The 18176-nt window shown below is 47.1% G+C and overlaps 1 protein-coding gene across 2 annotated transcripts in view; it reads left to right on the forward strand.

Moving 5' to 3' along the window:
• Positions 1 to 18176, forward strand: part of LOC138566221 (phosphatidylinositol 4,5-bisphosphate 3-kinase catalytic subunit gamma isoform-like) — a 152188-nt gene that overhangs the window by 87099 nt on the left and 46913 nt on the right. For both annotated transcript variants that reach the window (XM_069643280.1, XM_069643279.1), the window contains one exon: positions 14074 to 14207. In XM_069643280.1, the coding sequence (XP_069499381.1) occupies positions 14074 to 14207 (134 nt within the window). The remainder of the gene's footprint in view (positions 1 to 14073; positions 14208 to 18176) is intronic.

Below are 18176 nucleotides of genomic sequence, written 5' to 3' on the forward strand. Positions count from 1 at the left end.
CGGAGGGTTCTGGGGACTCATTCACCCATGCATTCCCTACGCCGGCCACCAGTTCTTTCTCCCCGTTGTTGTCAACATGGTAAGAGCATCCATCCACATAGACAGTGGGCATTCCCTCACACTTGTCTTCTTCAAAGACCTTGTGTGGGGAATTAAGGTATGCCTCCATGTTGTCCTTGATTTTTAGACTTTCGTCCTCGAGACAGTTTTCTCTGGCACAATCATGCAAGTCAGCCAGACCTTGCGCGAGGGGACTCTTCTTGTTTTGGCCATATCGGACCTCCACAGGAAAGCCTTGCATTGACAGAATCCAGGAAGTAATTCGGGAATTACTCACATTTCCGGCCCGGATTCTGTCACTTTGGAGATATTGGAGAGGCTGGTGTGGAGTCTCCACTATGATGTGTTCCCCCTGGATAAACGGGCGGTAATTCTTCAATGCCCACACCGTTGCCAGGAGTGCCTTCTCACAATCGTTGAATTTTTCCTCCACAGAGGATAAAGTTTTGCTCGCATAGGAGATTACCTTATTGACCTTGTCATGCTTTTGGTATAATACTGCCGTCAAGCACGTATCAGAGAACCCCGTCTCCAGGAAGAACTCCTTGTTTCTGACAGGGTAAGCTAGGCAAGGCGCTTGTGAGAGGCTTCTTTTGAGTTGTTTTACCGCCTCGGCTTGTTCTGGACCCCATCCCCACTTGACCCCCCCCTTCAGGAGATGAATCAGGGGTCTGGTGATCTCTGCGTAGCCCTCAATGAACTTTCTGCTGTAATTAGTCAGTCCAAGGAGGCTCCTTAGTTCCCGCAGAGTTGTGGGGTCTTTCAGTTTCTGAAGTGCTTCCACTTTCTTTTCCTGGGGACAGAGACCCTGAGGAGTAATCTCATGCCCCAAGAAATTAACACGGGTTCTACACCACTGTGCTTTCTGAAAGGAAAGTTTTGCTCCGGCAGCCCTCAACTGTGTCAGAACATAACGGATCTCCGCTATGTGTTCCTCAACAGTTGAGCTTTTGATGAGGACATCATCTACATAAGCCAGGTTACCCCTCGCACCCAGGTCGGGCATGGCCTTATGTAGGAAAATATTGAACTCATTACCGGAGTTGAGGTATCCGAAGGGAGTCCGGGTCCATGTGTACTGCTGGCCCCCAAAGGTAAAAGCCAGCTTGTATTGGTCCTCCCTACTGACAGGCACAGTCCAGTATCCATTGGTCAGGTCTATTGCTGTGAATACCTGTGACCCCTGGATCTGGGCCAGCCCTTGGTCAATGTAGGGCAGAGGCCATCGGGAAGTATGGACCCGTTTGTTGAGCTCCCTAAGGTCGGCGCAGAGTCTCCACTGGCCGTTTGGCTTTAATATCCCCAGCACCGGATTATTGAAGGTGCTGTGGACTGGACGGATTATTCCCCGGGACTCAAGGTTCTTAATTATTTCAGTAAGGGACTCCATTGATGCGAGAGGCAAGCGATATTGCTTCACAAACACAGGAGTCATGCCAGGGTCCGTGGGGATTGTTGTGGTGTGGATGTCGGTGCGACCACAGTCATATGAGTCTACCGCAAAGAGATCTTGGAAATCCAAGAAAACTTGTTTCAACTTTTGCCTTTGTTCCAGAGTCACACAGGCATCAGCTAGGTTGACTCTCTCTTCCACCATCTGCCTGAAGCCTGGAAAGACTTCTGGTTTGGCTATCTCAGCGGCCTCCTCCAACTGGGTGGAGAAGTCCCTGGTCAGAGTGCTGATTTGGACCGGAGGCTTCAGGTGGGAAAGGCAGCCCTCATGTACCTGGAAAATCACCTCATCCCTCCTGAAGTCACAAGTCACATCTTTCTTACCATACGGGCAGGAAGTGTACACCAGGAAGTTCCCCCCATGCCGGGTAAAAATCCTGTCTGGTGTTGTATTGTCATCACTGTCACTGTCAAAACAGTCCTTGGGGATTGGTCCTAACAGTTCGTTACCTAAATCCATGGAAAAATGTCGGTCATCAACCGCCATTCCAATAATGGTGCCTGCGGCTAGAGTAACACTCTTTAAGTCGCTGTTATCCACCTCTATTGGAATGGTGTCATGTTCTAGGTTGACTAATGGAGTTGGGTTTACCCCCAACCCTTGCTGTTGGAGAGAAGCATTTAGATGTATGTAAGCATCAGGGTTTTTCAACTCTTGTCCCCTTTTGACTTTCACTTCCAGGGAGAATTGTCGGGTCCTTTCCGGGATGGTGACTTCCTCTTTAACCTGAATTTCAACTGCATAAGGTAGCAATTGAGCTGACCTAAATGCTTTTTCTGGATCATCAAAGCCCATGGGATTATCCGCTAATCGGGACCAAGCTTTGAAGTTTATTAGGTCCAAACTAATGGCAAAGCGATTGAGAATGTCACTGCCTAAGTAAAAGGCGGCAGGGACGTCTCGCACGACCCAACAATTGTGGACTATGCTCTTGTTGCCAATGGAGATTTTGAGCATACACCTGCTTGGCAGGAGATGTTTGGAATTAGGTGCTTCCAGGTCCATTTCCCATTTGTCTATCAGTTTGAAGGTGGGAATGGCTGGATCTTTTGGGAGTTGGCGAAACATGGCTTCACTGATGAAGCTCTTACCGTTGTTCACACACACTCGAGCGAGAACAGAGTCCTTCCCATCATTTAACTGAACAGGGATGAACAACTGCTCTCCAATTTGCTGAATATCAGCCAGGCTCTGAGCTGATTTCACATCTTTCTGGACTATAGGAGTGGGAGTTTCTGATTGTGGATTAGTATAGAATCTCAGAGTGTTTCCTTCCAGCGTGGAGTACCACTTTAGACTGGAAGGAAGGTTGATTTTCAGAAACAGAGAGGACCCCCCATCACCAGTCTGTTGTCCTACTGCTATTACTGTCACGTCTGGAATTTGGCTATTCTGGAAGTGAAATTCTACTTGGTCAGATTTTTGTTCAATCATGTGGCAGGTGCCGTTTAAACTAACATGGTTGACACTCTGTTTTAATTTTATTGGTCGGCTAGTCTGGGTCCAGAGGACCTTGTTTACACAATCTATTAGGGGTGACAACCTTCTCAGGAGGTCATTCCCTAGTAAACAAGGGGTGCCCTCCGGGGTCACAACTATGACCGGGTGTTTCAACTTGTGTCGCCCAATTTTAATGTCCAAGTCTGCAGTCCCCTCAACGGGAATTTCCTTCCCGTCAAAGTTCTGCAGTTGTCCAGGAAGAGAGGTGAGAGGAATTTGGTAATTCTCTCCCCTTCCTGCATTCAGTTCATCAAAGGCCCTTCTGGACAGAAGGGTAGCTTGAGATCCAGTGTCCACCAGTGCCAAGATTGTACCCTGCCCCTGTACTTGTACCGGGGCATAATATCTTCCCTCCTTCTCCTCAAGGGGGCACAGATAATGCACATTTTTGGACAACTGGTGGGCTAACTTTCTGGTTTTGGACATCGCTAGCGAAGAGATTTGGGCAGAATTCTGTGGAGAGTCTTGGGAATCTGAAAGAAAAAGTTGGCAACTGGAGATCAGAGCCATTGTGGGTTCCCCTGGCTCCGGTTCTGGGCCGCCCCCCCCTTTTTGGAGGCAGTCACCAGGATGGGTTTGAACCAGGGGATTTTCTTGCTGTTGGTTCTGGGATGAGATGGTGGGCGGCGGTAGCTCAGTCTCCACATCTCCCCAGTCTGGATTTGCATTCCTAGGGACCCATTTTTCTTTGGGAGGAGTTCCCCCCTCTCTGAAGGAGAAGATCCTTTTCTCAGGATCCTCTGAGGATCCCTCTCCCTCAAATTGGAAGATCTGTACCTCCTCCTCAAACTGAGTCTGTTTGGGTCTTTTGTTTCTCCTACCCCCCCTCTGCTCCTTAGGAGGCAGACTTTCAGGGGCAAGAGATTTTGTTTCCGGTTCCTGGGTTTCCAGGGGCTGTTTACAAGTGAGGAAGGAAGCTTCCTCCAAGGCTTTACACCCCCCTCCCCTTTGTGCCTCCTCCCTGGGAACCGGTGAGTTATCGGGGTGCTGCCCCCGTCATTGTTCTGGAGCACCAGGTCCAAAGTTGGGTGCGTTCTGCGCCGGCACGCCCATCTGAGGGTTCTGCTGAGCCCTCAGTATGTGACCCAGATCCCGCACCATGTTTTGAACCTGGCGCTCTAACTGGGAAACCCGCTCAGGCTGATACGGGGCCCTGTTTTCTCCCCTGGGCTGATCCCGGGAAGGGTAGCTGTCCCTTCTTTGGTAGTACCCCTGGTTGGGAAGATTTGGGTACCCCTCCACCCTTGGCCTCCCCTCTCCCGGATTCAGTGGTCTGGGCTCAGGGAATTGGGGAAAGAAGGATGGATGGTTTTGGGGCTGAAAGTCGGGAGGATATCTGGGGAAAAAGTTCTGCCCAGGGTTTGGTAAATTTCTGCCCTCCTGTGGGAAGTTTGGAGGGAAGTTCCCTGGGTTAGGTCCTTGGCTGGATCCCCCCCCTTGGGCTGGAGGAGTCCACACATAACCCAGGATGGGTCGATTTCCCTTGTAACGTGGACTTACATAATCAGGAGAGCGAGGGACCCCATTTGTGGGGCTGCCTCCCTGGCTCCCTGTCTGTGACTGGCCCGAGGACCTTCTGGGCCTAGCATTATTAGGTGCAGGTAGGTTTTTAGGCCCCCCCATCTCCAAATCCAAAACGGGGGTGACCTTTACCTCTGCCACCTTGGCAGCAGCAGGGGTGCTGTTGGCTTTGGGGTTTTTCTGGGCATTGCTTTTATTTTCTATGGGCTTCTGCACCTCATAGATCCGGGTAGCCTGTTCAATGACCCAGTCTAAAGATCTTTTCTCATGAAAATCCCTCACAAGCTGGGTCATGATATATTTGGGCAAGGCATGGAAAAACGTATTTATAAACTCTCTACTATCTGTGCGCACCCTTCTTGTGGTCTGTGCAAAAGCACGCTTTAACTCCTGCACAAATTCTTGTGGGGCCTGATCCTCCCCACATTGCAAATTGTAGGCTGCCTTGCGAGCCTCTTGAGGATTTCTGTGAACAGAAAAATGTTTCAGGATGGCCGCCTTATAGGTGGACCATCTTAAATGATTTTGGTCCTCCAGCCCCGCAAAGAAACTGGAGTATTCCGGGGAGAAGGTCCACTTTACATATTGAATGCAGCTTTGGCTGTCCTTCAAATGGAAAGTCTCCATCATTTGTTCAAACAACTCTAAGTGCTCCCAAACAGAATACTTAGCGTTCTTATGGTAAGGCGCGATGACGCTCCTGATCGCCTTAATCTGCTTTAAGGGGTCCTTAAGCAAGGCCCTTTTTGCCTTATTGGCCTTTTTGGTTCGGGTAACCCTTGTCCATTCTTCCTCGGACTCAGAGGCACTGCTCCCAGAGGTTCCCGTCTGTTCTTCCAGGTTTTCCCGGATTCTGCGAGCCTGGGAATGGCTGGCAGAATGTGGGGACCTGGTCTCCTGTGTCCTGCGCAGTTCAGAGGAGTCTTCAGATTCCTCCTTGCTGCCAGGATTTGATGGGTACCCCCTCCACTGACCTAACTGGGCAGAGGTTTTCAGGATGCCCTTAATGGGCCTACTCTCCTGGGGTTCCCCATTGAACTGTACTGTACTTGGGTGCCCATACCCGGATGCCCACCCCTCCATTCCTGAGTGTTACTGGCCTATGAGCCCCCTACTCTTAGCTGGATAGTAATCTGCCATCCCTGCGGCCCTGTGCTCATGTGCGCCAGGGGACATGGGGGTGGTAGAGTCCAGGGACTGGGGGAGATGAAGGCCCCTGGGGTTAGGGCTCCTGCGGTTATGGTCAGGAGTCTCTCTTTCCCAGCGGACCTCATCTCTATCCGCCCCTGCTCCCTGTTGCAATGCAAGAGCCTGCATTTGTGCTTTCAGTTCCTCTGTTAAGGCCTTACTCGACTCTATCAGTCTCTCCTGCATCGCTACCTGTTGTTGGAGCCTATCATTGTGTTGACAGAGGGCCTCATTTTCCCTCTGTGCTTCCTGGTTGGTCCTGGAGAACTGGGCCAGTCTTTGCTGCAGGAGGGTTACCTCCTGAGCTGTGTCCCTATTGGCCTGCTCCTTTCTTGCTAGAGCATCCTCCACCCTCCTGGTGTGCTCTAGCAAGTTCTGGTGCTCTTTTTGGAGGTCACCCAGTCCCTGGTGGGTCAGGTGATTTTCTTCCATTTTTCTTTTTAAATGGCAGACTTCCTGGCCTAAGGTATCCCTTTCCTGACTGAGAGCCTGCATCTGTGCTGCCAGGTCGTCCCTTTGCCTTTGGAAGGCACCAGCATTCTGGCGCTCCTGATCAAACTCTGCCTGGGTATCCAGGTCTTTCAGAATTAGTTTGTTGCTCTCTGCCTTCTCTCTATCTAGGTGGCTTTTCAGGGTGACTACCTGCTCAGCACATGCCCTATTGAAGTCTAGCTGTTGCTCCAGCTTTTTCTGGCTTTGCAGTAGGGAGTCCAAACCTTCTTGGTGTTCCTTCTGCAAGGCCAGAAATCTGGTATCCTGTTCTGACTTTTCCTTTTGCAGCACATCCATATCCTCCTTTATTTTAGTGATGTACAGTCTGCTGTCCTTTTCTGACTCCTGGCTCCTCTGCAGCCTCTGCTCAGAAGAGACCAGGTCAGATTGGACCTTCTCTAACACCATCTGTTGCCTATTTGCCAGATTTTGGCTTTCAGCACATCTATCCTGCATGTCTCCCATATATAGGTACAGGTATGCTGCTATCCTGGCAATCTTATTGTGTTCCTCTTTGGCTTTAGGAGCCATATATAGTTCACTCAGGGCCACATGTAATGGACCCTGATCTCTATATATATCTGACCCTGTTTCAGTGACCTGTTGTGTGATTGCCTGCAACCACGCATCCTGGCCCTGTTCGGTCCATTCACCTCTCACAAATAGCTTATGCAAGAGGTGCTCTCTGGCCATTTTCATGTCTACTAAGGTCGTCATTCTAGAGATTGGTCTCTGTCCTGACTTACAGAAGTTTGTATTTTATTTTTGCAGAACAGAACTTTTCTTGGAGTGTCCCTTTTGAGGAGTGCTTCACAGCGTAATGCAGCGTGGTGATCCGACCGGATGTATGTATCCCGTCAGTTAGCACACTGTATTAAGCTGCACAAGTGGTATTCTAACCCAAACGTCCGGCTCGAGCCCCCAATTTGTAAGAGGATTCAATTCAACACTACAGCTAAGTCAACGCCTAGTCTATAATACTGAATGAAAACCCTTATTGATATATCTTTAGGTCCAGTTCATGCGTTCTGGATGACTACCCCTATATAACACCCCTCTCTTGGAATCCCCCTGACCCCACTGAGCCAAGAAGTAGTTCTGTTTTGCAAGTTAAAAGGGTTTATTTGATAATTTAAACAATAGATATATATATGACACTTTATAATAAATTAATAATTGAATATCACACTTAATCTGATATGATACAGATTAACAACAGAGAATCTGGCACTAGCACACTTCTTTATAATTACTAAGGAGTTGAGATGAAATGGATAAGGTAGCACACTGGTAAATAGGTACAGAAGTATAATGTGGTAGAGAATGCTTTATAGGGTTCAAGGAAATGCAAGGTTGAATGAATGAAATGCAGTATAGAAAATACTCAATATGATTTCAATAAAACAATGTAATCACTTTTCTCTGGCTATTCACTCCCCCCCTCTTTATGCAATGCAAGGGAATGGGAGGAAAGCACACAGTTCTCAGAAATGCAATCAATGTAATTCAGTTCACCCCAGCAAGCTTAGACAACAGAAAACAGATAGGAGTTTTGAAATATCAATGGATGAGAAATATGCTAAATTTGCTTTTAATTCCCTTTCAGAGGTTCAGGGTGAGTGGTATCTAGTTAATATTAGTCCAGGCTCACACTAGCAATGATTCAGGAATGATTAGCAGGTTAAACGAATTTCTGGCAAATGGAAGGCAAGCAGCAGCAGTTTTTACATGTGAAGAAATTTGCAAATCGCGGTAAAATTCGCGAATGCGTGTTCCGCGATTGCGGTAAAACTATAAGGGGTAGGAATGCGGATCTAGGTGCGATTCAAAGCTAAGATTCTAAGCTTTCAAATAAAAGTTACTGCAAGTCTCTAGGACAAACGGTTACGGAGATATGAGCGATTTAATAGAGGTTGTTTTTCAGATTTGAAATTTTCAAATTCAAAAAGACAAGTGCAGCTTGCAACTAAAAATGACAAGTGACAGCTTTACAAATGACAGGTGACAGTTAGGAGGCAGTTCTACTTAGATTAAATAGATTGAATTATATTATTTTACTAGGAGATTGGTTCTGCACAGTTTTCTAGGTACTCACACTATATTCTTGAGTGAAATGGGCCACGCCACGGATCTGGTCAGATTTTAAATTCGCCTCTGGTCTCTGCACTTCACAGTGATCTGGGTCAGCTCTCTCTGGTTCTCTGGTCTGGGTCTCTAGTTCTGGATAGATTGAAGTCTCTAGTTTGGCTCTCTGGAGGTTTGATGAATTTGAAGTCTTGATCTCTGGATGTTGTATGGTCCGGCAGAGTGCGTTGCAGCAAATGGAATTGAAGGTCCCTATCTGTCCTGTCTGTCTGCTTTTATGTGTTTAGAATGTGGGTGTGTTCTAGCATCACTGACCCTACCTCTCTCTCAGCTTCTAATTGGTCAAACTTCCATTTATCAATTGATTGGGGAATGAACTGTGAGTCAGAGGGATGTCATTTTATGGCTTGCAGATAGGACACTCCTCTGTCAGATTGCACACATTCTATATTTGATAATAAAAGACATATTTCAGAGTTACACAGTTGTTTGAAATTACATATACATGGTGTGGCTGAATTTAGCCATGTCTCTGTCCAAATCTGCTGTTTCTAAGAGCTTGCATTCAGAAATGGCACATAATTGACTTTTTAACTGATTTTTCAATTTCTGACATTGACCCAACTTTACATACATGTGCGCAGGGAGTACGGACATTAACTGATGAAGTTTCAGATTTTTAACATGCATACATTTAGAGTAATATCCACTTTTCCGCTAAAACCCCCCTGAACACGCCACCGGGTCGAAAAACCTCTTAAAATGTGGGCAGAAAAATCACAAGAATTATGGTGTCATTTATAAAATTTTCACATGTCCGCACCATGAGTTATTAATCTTTTTCTAAACAATATTATGGCTACAAAGGGGTGTGGTTTTCTGTCAGCACAAGGTAGAATACTGGTTTATCCAGTTCTGCCAAGCCAGCTTGCTCTCACAGGCAGTGCCCCTCCCCTTTCCTCAGGAGGAAGCCACTTTTTATGACCATTTATGACTCCTGCCAATAAAACCTTTGCCTGAGCCAGGACAGGGCTTTGTTCACTTTCCTGCAGAGCACAGGTAATTCAATTATCAGATAGATGGCATATCCTTAGTGTGGGCAGCAAAAGGAAGGTTGGCCTGGGAACACAGTGGTGACTCAAGTTTCACTCCTGATGGGGGTAGCTGCCAAGCAAAATCAAGTTCCTTAAACCAGACCTTCAGCTAACTGGCAGGTTTTTTGTAGCTTTTTAACTTAACTTGCAATTTTACACATGCAGCTAGAATGCTGATTCTAAGTGCAAAACTATGACATTTCAACAGTTACAAAGGCATGTGACACCAAACATAGGTCACTCATTTAACCTAAACATTTTCGATTTTAGTGTCTTTAAATCCAGTGCAACTTAAACTGCTGCAATCCACAGCTCAGCCAGTCTTGTTATAACCCTTGTCTTAAGATCTTCATTTCCCAGATTTTGTAGGCACACAAAACTCCATTCTGCCAAATGTCTGCTGGTGTTCAGTAAATACTTTGCACATATTGCAATGTTTGAAAATAGGCATTTTGACTTGCCTTCAGAGAAACACAGGGTGGTTTTAAACTGCCGGCTTTTGGATAGTGGTGAGTACTGGTACTGCACCCATTTTTGGGATTTAAGAAAATGAATTCCCAACAGTTATGGGTTTGCTTTTGGCAATCAGCATTGCCATTCCCAATGGTTTCAGACTACTGTGTGGGTCGTCCAATGGTGGTTTTAGGCAGTGTCCTTCTGTGCCCATAACATCGGCAAAAATGAGTGGCAGCCTATTCTTCATGCATTGCCCTGTGCATTTTCTGGGAAGCTCTGGCCATCATGAGGTTTTCCATGTCAGTACTGCACAGTTTTGAGGTAGGGCTCGGATGCATGGGTAAATACATCCCACAGGACCCAGCACAGTCCATGGACCTCAATACAAATTGTAGGACAAACCACTAAAGACTCCATGCAAACCTGTAGAGTTGACAAATTTCCATTATTTGATTTACCCGAACAAAAACAACCAGCGCCCATACCATGGGAACTACCTGGTGGCAAAGACTGCAAAATGCAGCGAAGTCGCCTAACTACGAAAACAATTCCACCGCAGGTGCTTCTGAAACCTCACTCTTCCTATTAAGATGTTAAGGAAACTGTTGCCCAATAATACCATCACTGCCCTTAACTAAAAAATACATACCAAGGAGAAAAAGAGTACTGAAAGGAATGACCAATCCCAGAGAGGGAATTAACAACGTTAGGGGAATAACCAATCAGAACCAGCTTTAGGGAATACTCCACAGCCTCCTGGGTATTAAGGACACTAGGAAAGTTCACTCAGGTGTGTAGACCTAAAGGAAGCAGAGGGAGCTTAAGGAAGGCTGAAAGGAATGCTGCCTGACGGGAGGCTCTCCAATGAGAATTCCTTGACAGAAGCGCTGCCTGGGAGAAGGCAACCCAGAGCAGGAAGATTGACAGGACAGTGACCTGGAGGAAGGTGGTCCAGAACTTTAGGGCTTGGATAGAAGACCTAACCTCTCACATTGAGTGGACGCTCTGCTGTAAGAGGATGACCAGACTGTGGCCAGAACACTGTTGGGATCCATGGGTAATTGGAAGATCAGAACCTCAGACTTACCACCATAGACCCAAGGACAATAGAAAGGGAGAAAGATGGAACCTGTGATGTAAGGAAGACACAATATCACCCGCCTGACAAGGACTCCAAGGAACAGGGGAGAAATTCTCATTACTGCTATAGTCGATCCTGACAATGCCAAGGTCTGAAAGATACCTGTCATGGATCAGGACAATTCCATGGTCTGGAAGATACCTGTCGCGGGTCCCAACGATGCCAAGGACTGGAAGATACCTGTCATGGATCCTGACAATGCCAAGGTCTGAAAGATACCTGTCGCGGGTCCTGACAATGCCAAGGGCTGGAAGATACCGGTCGCAGGTCCCGACGATGCCAAGGTCTGAAAGATACCTGACATGGATCCTGACCATGCCAAGGGCTGGAAGATACCTGTTGCGGGTTCCGACAATGCCATGGTCTGAACGATACCTGTCATGGATCCTGACAATGCCAAGGTGTGAAAGATACCTGTCGTGAATCCTGACAATGCCAAGATCTGGAAGATACCTGTCACGGGTCCCAACGATGCCAAGGTGTGAAAGATACCTGTTGTAGATCCTAACAATGCCAAGGTCTGGAAGATGGCCATCACAGGCCCCGACGATGCCAAGGTCTGAAAGATACTTCTTTCAAATTCTGATAACGCTAAGGTCTGGGAGAGACCTTTTGAGAATACCTGAAACCCAAAGTCAGGAAGTGGCCAGCTTACAAACACTGAGAAACCCAAGGGCTTGGAAAATCCCTAGGGAAACTCCTACACCACTGTCGAGAAGCCTAGAGGAGAGATGGCCATTAAGGCTGTAATATGGCCGTGAGAGGGCTTGAAATGCAAGGCAAAAGCAGAGAGTCCTGAAGAAGAGGACAGACTGTGATTAACTACTGCAAGAACCTCCCCAGAGAAATACCTCTGTTTGGTTGTATTAGAATAGGAAGACCACTTTTAATCATACAATGCCATTCACCCCGCACATGTTTTGCTCTTACTCCAGCACTTTCTTAAGGCTTTGAAAATAAATCGGTAGAAGGTATGGTACACCAGCATAATAGCTGAAAGAAGTGGGGTGCAGGCTCCTGCCTTGAAAAGGGGCCGCCAGCTGGTAGTATTGACTAGTGGGGCATCCCTCTACTACGTGAAAGTGGGTCATCCTGGTTTAATCTGCATATAATGCTTAGTGGGGGGGGGCATCACTATGTAGTCTACACTGCCTGATAAGCCCCATTTATAGTGCAAGATGGCATCGTTATTATCTAAACCACCAGTGGGAAGGCTAGCCAGATGAAGCTATCATTTATTTATTTGTATGTATAAAGTGCATAAACCCGAGGGCATCAAGGCGCTGTTGCGAACCAGTTACACCGTGCATATCCTTGAGGAAAAAACAATTACAGACAGGTAAGTCTGGAGCAAAGGTCAACCCTGGTCGCTCCCAAGTACATGGTCAGGCAGGGCAATGTTTAGGTGAATAGCGCTTCCCAGTGGGAGTTTTCTGGCCACCATAATGCTTAATGGGGCTGTATCTGACCTGCCTGAAAGTGGTCTTTATCGAGTGTACAGCATTTACATTGCTTTTCTGTACAGACTGGTTGGTATAACTACTTGTATGTGGGTTGTGTGTGCATAGTGCCATATGTGTTCTGATTGTGTGCATGTACTTGCGTTGATGTGTCTGACCAGGCGTGTGTGCATGTGTGTCTGTGTATGAGGGCGTGCATGTGTGTAGACGTGCTCTATGTTAAGATAGCCGTCTTGACCTTCTTTATTAAACTAATGGAATGGCCCCCAAACGTTGGACATGTTCTAGGCTCTAGGCACCAGGCAGGGCAATGAATGATGAACGCGGCACCGCATCAATGCGCTACAGGAGTGCTCCCTAGCAGACTCAAGCTGTATGGGCATTGCCAGTGTGACAACTGGATGCTGAGTAAAGCATCACAACCTTGAATCACAGGAAGGTTGTGAAATGCATGTATTTTATTTTATTATTTATAACGCACTTAATACCCACAGGTTAATAAGTGCGGACCCAGGCTCGAACCTGTGTTGCTCCGTGTCGTCTTGCTTAGGCGAGCACGTTGCCCCTGAGCTATCCTCCCAAGACCATTGACCCACTTTTCAAAAGGAGTTGTGGTGGCACACTTAGTAATAGAATTTAAGAGGATCACAGAGAGAGTCACACGGGAGAACGTTAGTCTCCAGCTCCGCCTTTGTTCTCGCGCTTACTGTGTACAATATTAAAGATCATGCCAGATGGACATGGCTTCGAGGCGTGTAAAACACAGCAAGAACTACTATAGCATTCACTCCTGCGCTGGTGGGCATGCAGGCAGAGTAACAGCCCACCAGCCCGAGCCTAGGTAGGCACATGAGGAGCCTGTATTGCCCCACAGCAGGGGGTAATATCTATTCGCACTCCTAGGCTTTGTCCAGGGTGTAAATAGTTTAAATGGTTCTTTTTTTGGGAGCGAGCTGCCCGCGTCTTGTATGTGCCCAATCCCCCATCAAAAAAAAGAGAAACAAGATGGCTACTGCCATGGTTAAGATCATTTCTGTTGTAGCTGCCCAGCGCAGTGAGAAGGAGCGAGCAAACGGAACTGGGCCAGCGGGTAAGTAAGGGAGGGGGATGTTGGTATTGATGTGGGGGTTTGGTTCAGAAGGGTCTGAAAGAGGGAGTGGGGGGTGCAGCGCTGAAGCGCTGAATGAAAGCTGGCTGTACCATTCACCACTCACCACGCAGGTGGACCATGGGATGGAATGTGGAACAGGGAACATGTAGAGTAAGATCTAGATTCTGTTTCAGTTGAAAGGCTGACTTGGATGTATCCGGTGGGGACAAGTGAAGCACTTATTAAAGCGCATTTTCCTCACTTAGCTGTGGTCCTTTCAATGGCATCACCCGAGGAAGGGGTGCGGGCGACTTGTGAAACACGGGTAGACATTTGTAGTGTCTGAGGGTGTTTCCTGCCACTTCCCCGAGTCCAAATTAAGAACATCTTTGATTTAAGTTGCAACTCCCCCAGCACCCTTCCTGCACCCGCATGCACATATGAATATTTGGGAGTCTGGCAGAGTTATTTGTTGACATGGCACGTTGTGTGTTTGGGATGCTTTCATGACTTGAATGATGTCCTTCACGCAGGAATGATCGAGATTGTCAGAGACTCCAGAACCATTGCATCTGTCCAAAGGTCCAAGGGAGCCACGGGGACCCAGGTGTTCAAGGACGATGCTCTGCACAGCTGGCTCAGGACGGAATGCAAGATTGAAGAAAAGGTGAGATGGTGTGAGATGGGACCTAATGCAGCATCCCCAAAGCACTGGACAGACACGGGGTGAGGGCCAGATGCCCAGAAAGGAGGTTCATCTCCTGGTGCCTCTGGAAACTGGCACAGGAGGCTGCCCAAGGTGGCAAAGGCATCGCTAGGTGCTGGGCTAGCGGGGCTATAGTCCCGGGTCTTTCGTTTGTATCTCCGGATAGAAGCTCTGCGGCTACAACCAAAAGGCTAGCTAGCCCGAGTCCCGACAGTCGCGACATTAGCGTAGCCCCGCATCGTTTCCAGACCTAGCAACACCCCTGCCAGGTGGCATGAAACCTCCTTCCCTAAAAAGCTAAGATTATAAACCAGGGTTTCATTCAATAACACAAAAGAATTAGTTTGAATTACAGAGGGCTTTGCATACAAATTAGAACTTCTGATTTTTTTTAACAGTAAATAGAGCTTTATCTAATAAAAAGCAGAATTTTAAATTCCAGAATCCTGCTTTTTTTCAATAATGGACCTGCTTTTGAATTACAAATAGGGATTCATTTCATACTTTGATTTGAAATTCCAAATGGTTAATTAGGGATTTGGCCAAGAAAAAGACATGGGGCCTGATAAAATCCCTTTCTCATTCAAAAAGCCTTTTGCAAATCAGACCCATGATTGTAAACTCCTCGTAGGGCTTCATCCAATAAGAGGGCCAGAGTGTGAACTCCAGAGACAGCTTCATGCAATAGGAAACCTATTAAATCCATATAGCATGGCATTCAGTGAGAAATACATTACATATGGTTTGAAATGGTGCAAAGAAATAAAACAAACATATGAAAACCAATAGTTTGGGCTTTTGCATTGGTTCATTGCATTTTAGATTTATAGGTATGCATTTGTGCCGGAGAACAGCTGTGACAAAGGGCTGTCATGAAGGGGAAGCACTGCCACAAAGGACAAAGACTGTAACAAAGGACCACAACAAAGGAAGAGGGACTTTGTGAAAGGTGGAGGACTATGGTGAAGGTGTAGGACTAGGTAGAAGGGAATGTCTGTGAGTGAGCAGAAGGACTATGGTGAAGGTGTAGGACTAGGTAGAAGGGAATGTCTGTGAGTGAGCAGAAGGACTATGGTGAAGGTGTAGGACTAGGTAGAAGGGAATGTCTGTGAGTGAGCAGAAGGACTATGATGGACTATGGTGAAGGTGTAGGACTAGGAAGAAGGGGAATGTCTGGGAGTGAGCAGAAGGACTATGATGGACTATGGTGAAGGTGTAGGATTAGGAAGAAGGGGAATGTCTGGGAGTGAGCAGAAGGACTATGATGGACTATGGTGAAGGTGTAGGATTAGGAAGAAGGGGAATGTCTGTGAGTGAGCAGAAGGACTATGATGGACTATGGTGTAGGATTAGGAAGAAGGGGAATGTCTGTAAGTGAGCAGAAGGACTATGATGGACTATGGTGAAGGTGTAGGATTAGGAAGAAGGGGAATGTCTGTGAGTGAGCAGAAGGACTATGATGGACTATGGTGAAGGTGTAGGATTAGGAAGAAGGGGAATGTCTGTGAGTGAGCAGAAGGACTATGATGGACTATGGTGAAGGTGTAGGATTAGGAAGAAGGGGAATGTCTGGGAGTGAGCAGAAGGACTATGATGGACTATGGTGAAGGTGTAGGATTAGGAAGAAGGGGAATGTCTGGGAGTGAGCAGAAGGACTATGAGGAAGGACTATGGTGAAGGTGTAGGTCTAGGAAGAAGGGGAATGTCTGTCAGTGAGGAGAAGGACTATGAGGAAGGATTATGCTGAAGGTGTAGGATTAGGAAGAAGGGGAATGTCTGTGAGTGAGCAGAAGGACTATGATGGACTATGGTGAAGGTGTAGGATTAGGAAGAAGGGGAATGTCTGGGAATGAGCAGAAGGACTATGATGGACTATGGCGAAGGTGTAGGATTAGGAAGAAGGGGAATGTCTGTGAGTGAGCAGAAGGACTATGATGGACTATGGTGTAGGATTAGGAAGAAGGGGAATGTCTGTAAGTGAGCAGAAGGACTATGATGGACTATGGTGAAGGTGTAGGATTAGGAAGAAGGGGAATGTCTGTGAGTGAGCAGAAGGACTATGATGGACTATGGTGAAGGTGTAGGATTAGGAAGAAGGGGAATGTCTGTGAGTGAGCAGAAGGACTATGATGGACTATGGTGAAGGTGTAGGATTAGGAAGAAGGGGAATGTCTGGGAGTGAGCAGAAGGACTATGATGGACTATGGTGAAGGTGTAGGATTAGGAAGAAGGGGAATGTCTGGGAGTGAGCAGAAGGACTATGAGGAAGGACTATGGTGAAGGTGTAGGTCTAGGAAGAAGGGGAATGTCTGTCAGTGAGGAGAAGGACTATGAGGAAGGATTATGCTGAAGGTGTAGGATTAGGAAGAAGGGGAATGTCTGTGAGTGAGCAGAAGGACTATGATGGACTATGGTGAAGGTGTAGGATTAGGAAGAAGGGGAATGTCTGGGAGTGAGCAGAAGGACTATGAGGAAGGACTATGGTGAAGGTGTAGGTCTAGGAAGAAGGAGAATGTCTGTCAGTGAGGAGAAGGACTATGAGGAAGGATTATGCTGAAGGTGTAGGATTAGGAAGAAGGGGAATGTCTGTGAGTGAGCAGAAGGACTATGATGGACTATGGTGAAGGTGTAGGAGTAGGAAGAATGGGAATATCTGGGAGTGAACAGAAGGACTATGATGAAGGACTATGGTGAAGGTATAGGACTAGGAAGAAGGGGAATATCTGAGTGAGCAGAAGGACTATGATGAAGGACTATGGTGAAGGTATAGGACTAGGTAGAAGGGAATGTCTGGGAGTGAGCAGAAGGACTATGAGGAAGGACTATGGTGAATGTGTAGGACTAGGAAGAAGGGGAATGTCTGTGTGTGAGCTGAAGGTCTATGAGGAAGGACTATGGTGAAGGTGTAGGACTAGGAAGAAGGGGAATGTCTGTCAGTGAGCAGAAGGACTATGAGGAAGGACTATGGTGAAGGTGTAGGATTAGGAAGAAGGGGAATGTCTGGGAGTGAGCAGAAGGACTATGAGGAAGGACTATGGTGAAGGTGTAGGAGTAGGAAGAAGGGGAATGTCTGTGAGTGAGCAGAAGGTCTATGAGGAAGGACTATGGTGAAGGTGTAGGACTAGGAAGAAGGGGAATGTCTGTGAGTGAGCAGAAGGACTATGAGGAAGGACTATGGTGAAGGGCTATGGTGAAGGTGTAGGACTAGAAAGAAAGGGAATTTCTGGGAGTGAGCAGAAGGACTATGATGAAGGACTATGGTGAAGGTGTAGGACTAGGAAGCAAGGAAATGTCTGTGAGTGAGCGGAAGGTCTATGAGGAAGGACTATGGTAAGGGTGTGGGACTAGGAAGAAGGGGAATGTCTGTGTGGGCAGAAGGACTATGAGGAAGGACTATGGTGAAGCTGTAGGACTAGGAAGAAGGGGAATATCTGTCAGTGAGGAGAAGGACTATGAGAAAGGACTATGGTGAAGGACTATGGTGAAGGTGTAGGACTAGGAAGAAGGGGAATATCTGAGTGAGCAGAAGGACTATGAGGAAGGACTATGATGAAGGTGTAGGACTAGAAAGAAAGGGAATGTCTGGGAGTGAGCAGAAGGACTATGATGAAGGACTATGGTAAGGGTGTGGGACTAGGAAGAAGGGGAATGTCTGTGTGGGCAGAAGGACTATGAGGAAGGACTATGGTGAAGGTGTAGGACTAGGAAGAAGGGGAATATCTGTCAGTGAGGAGAAGGACTATGGTGAAGGACTATGGTGAAGGACTATGGTGAAGGTGTAGGACTAGGAAGAATGGGAATATCTGAGTGAGCAGAAGGACTATGAGGAAGGACTATGGTGAAGGTGTAGGATTAGGAAGAAGGGTAATGTCTGCAATGAGCAGAAGCACTATGAGGAAGGACTATGGTGAAGGACTATGGTGAAGGTGT

The sequence above is a fragment of the Ambystoma mexicanum genome, chromosome 2p, assembly GCF_040938575.1.
Source record: "Ambystoma mexicanum isolate Mex_15411 chromosome 2p, UKY_AmexF1_1, whole genome shotgun sequence".
Taxonomy (NCBI): domain Eukaryota; kingdom Metazoa; phylum Chordata; class Amphibia; order Caudata; family Ambystomatidae; genus Ambystoma; species Ambystoma mexicanum.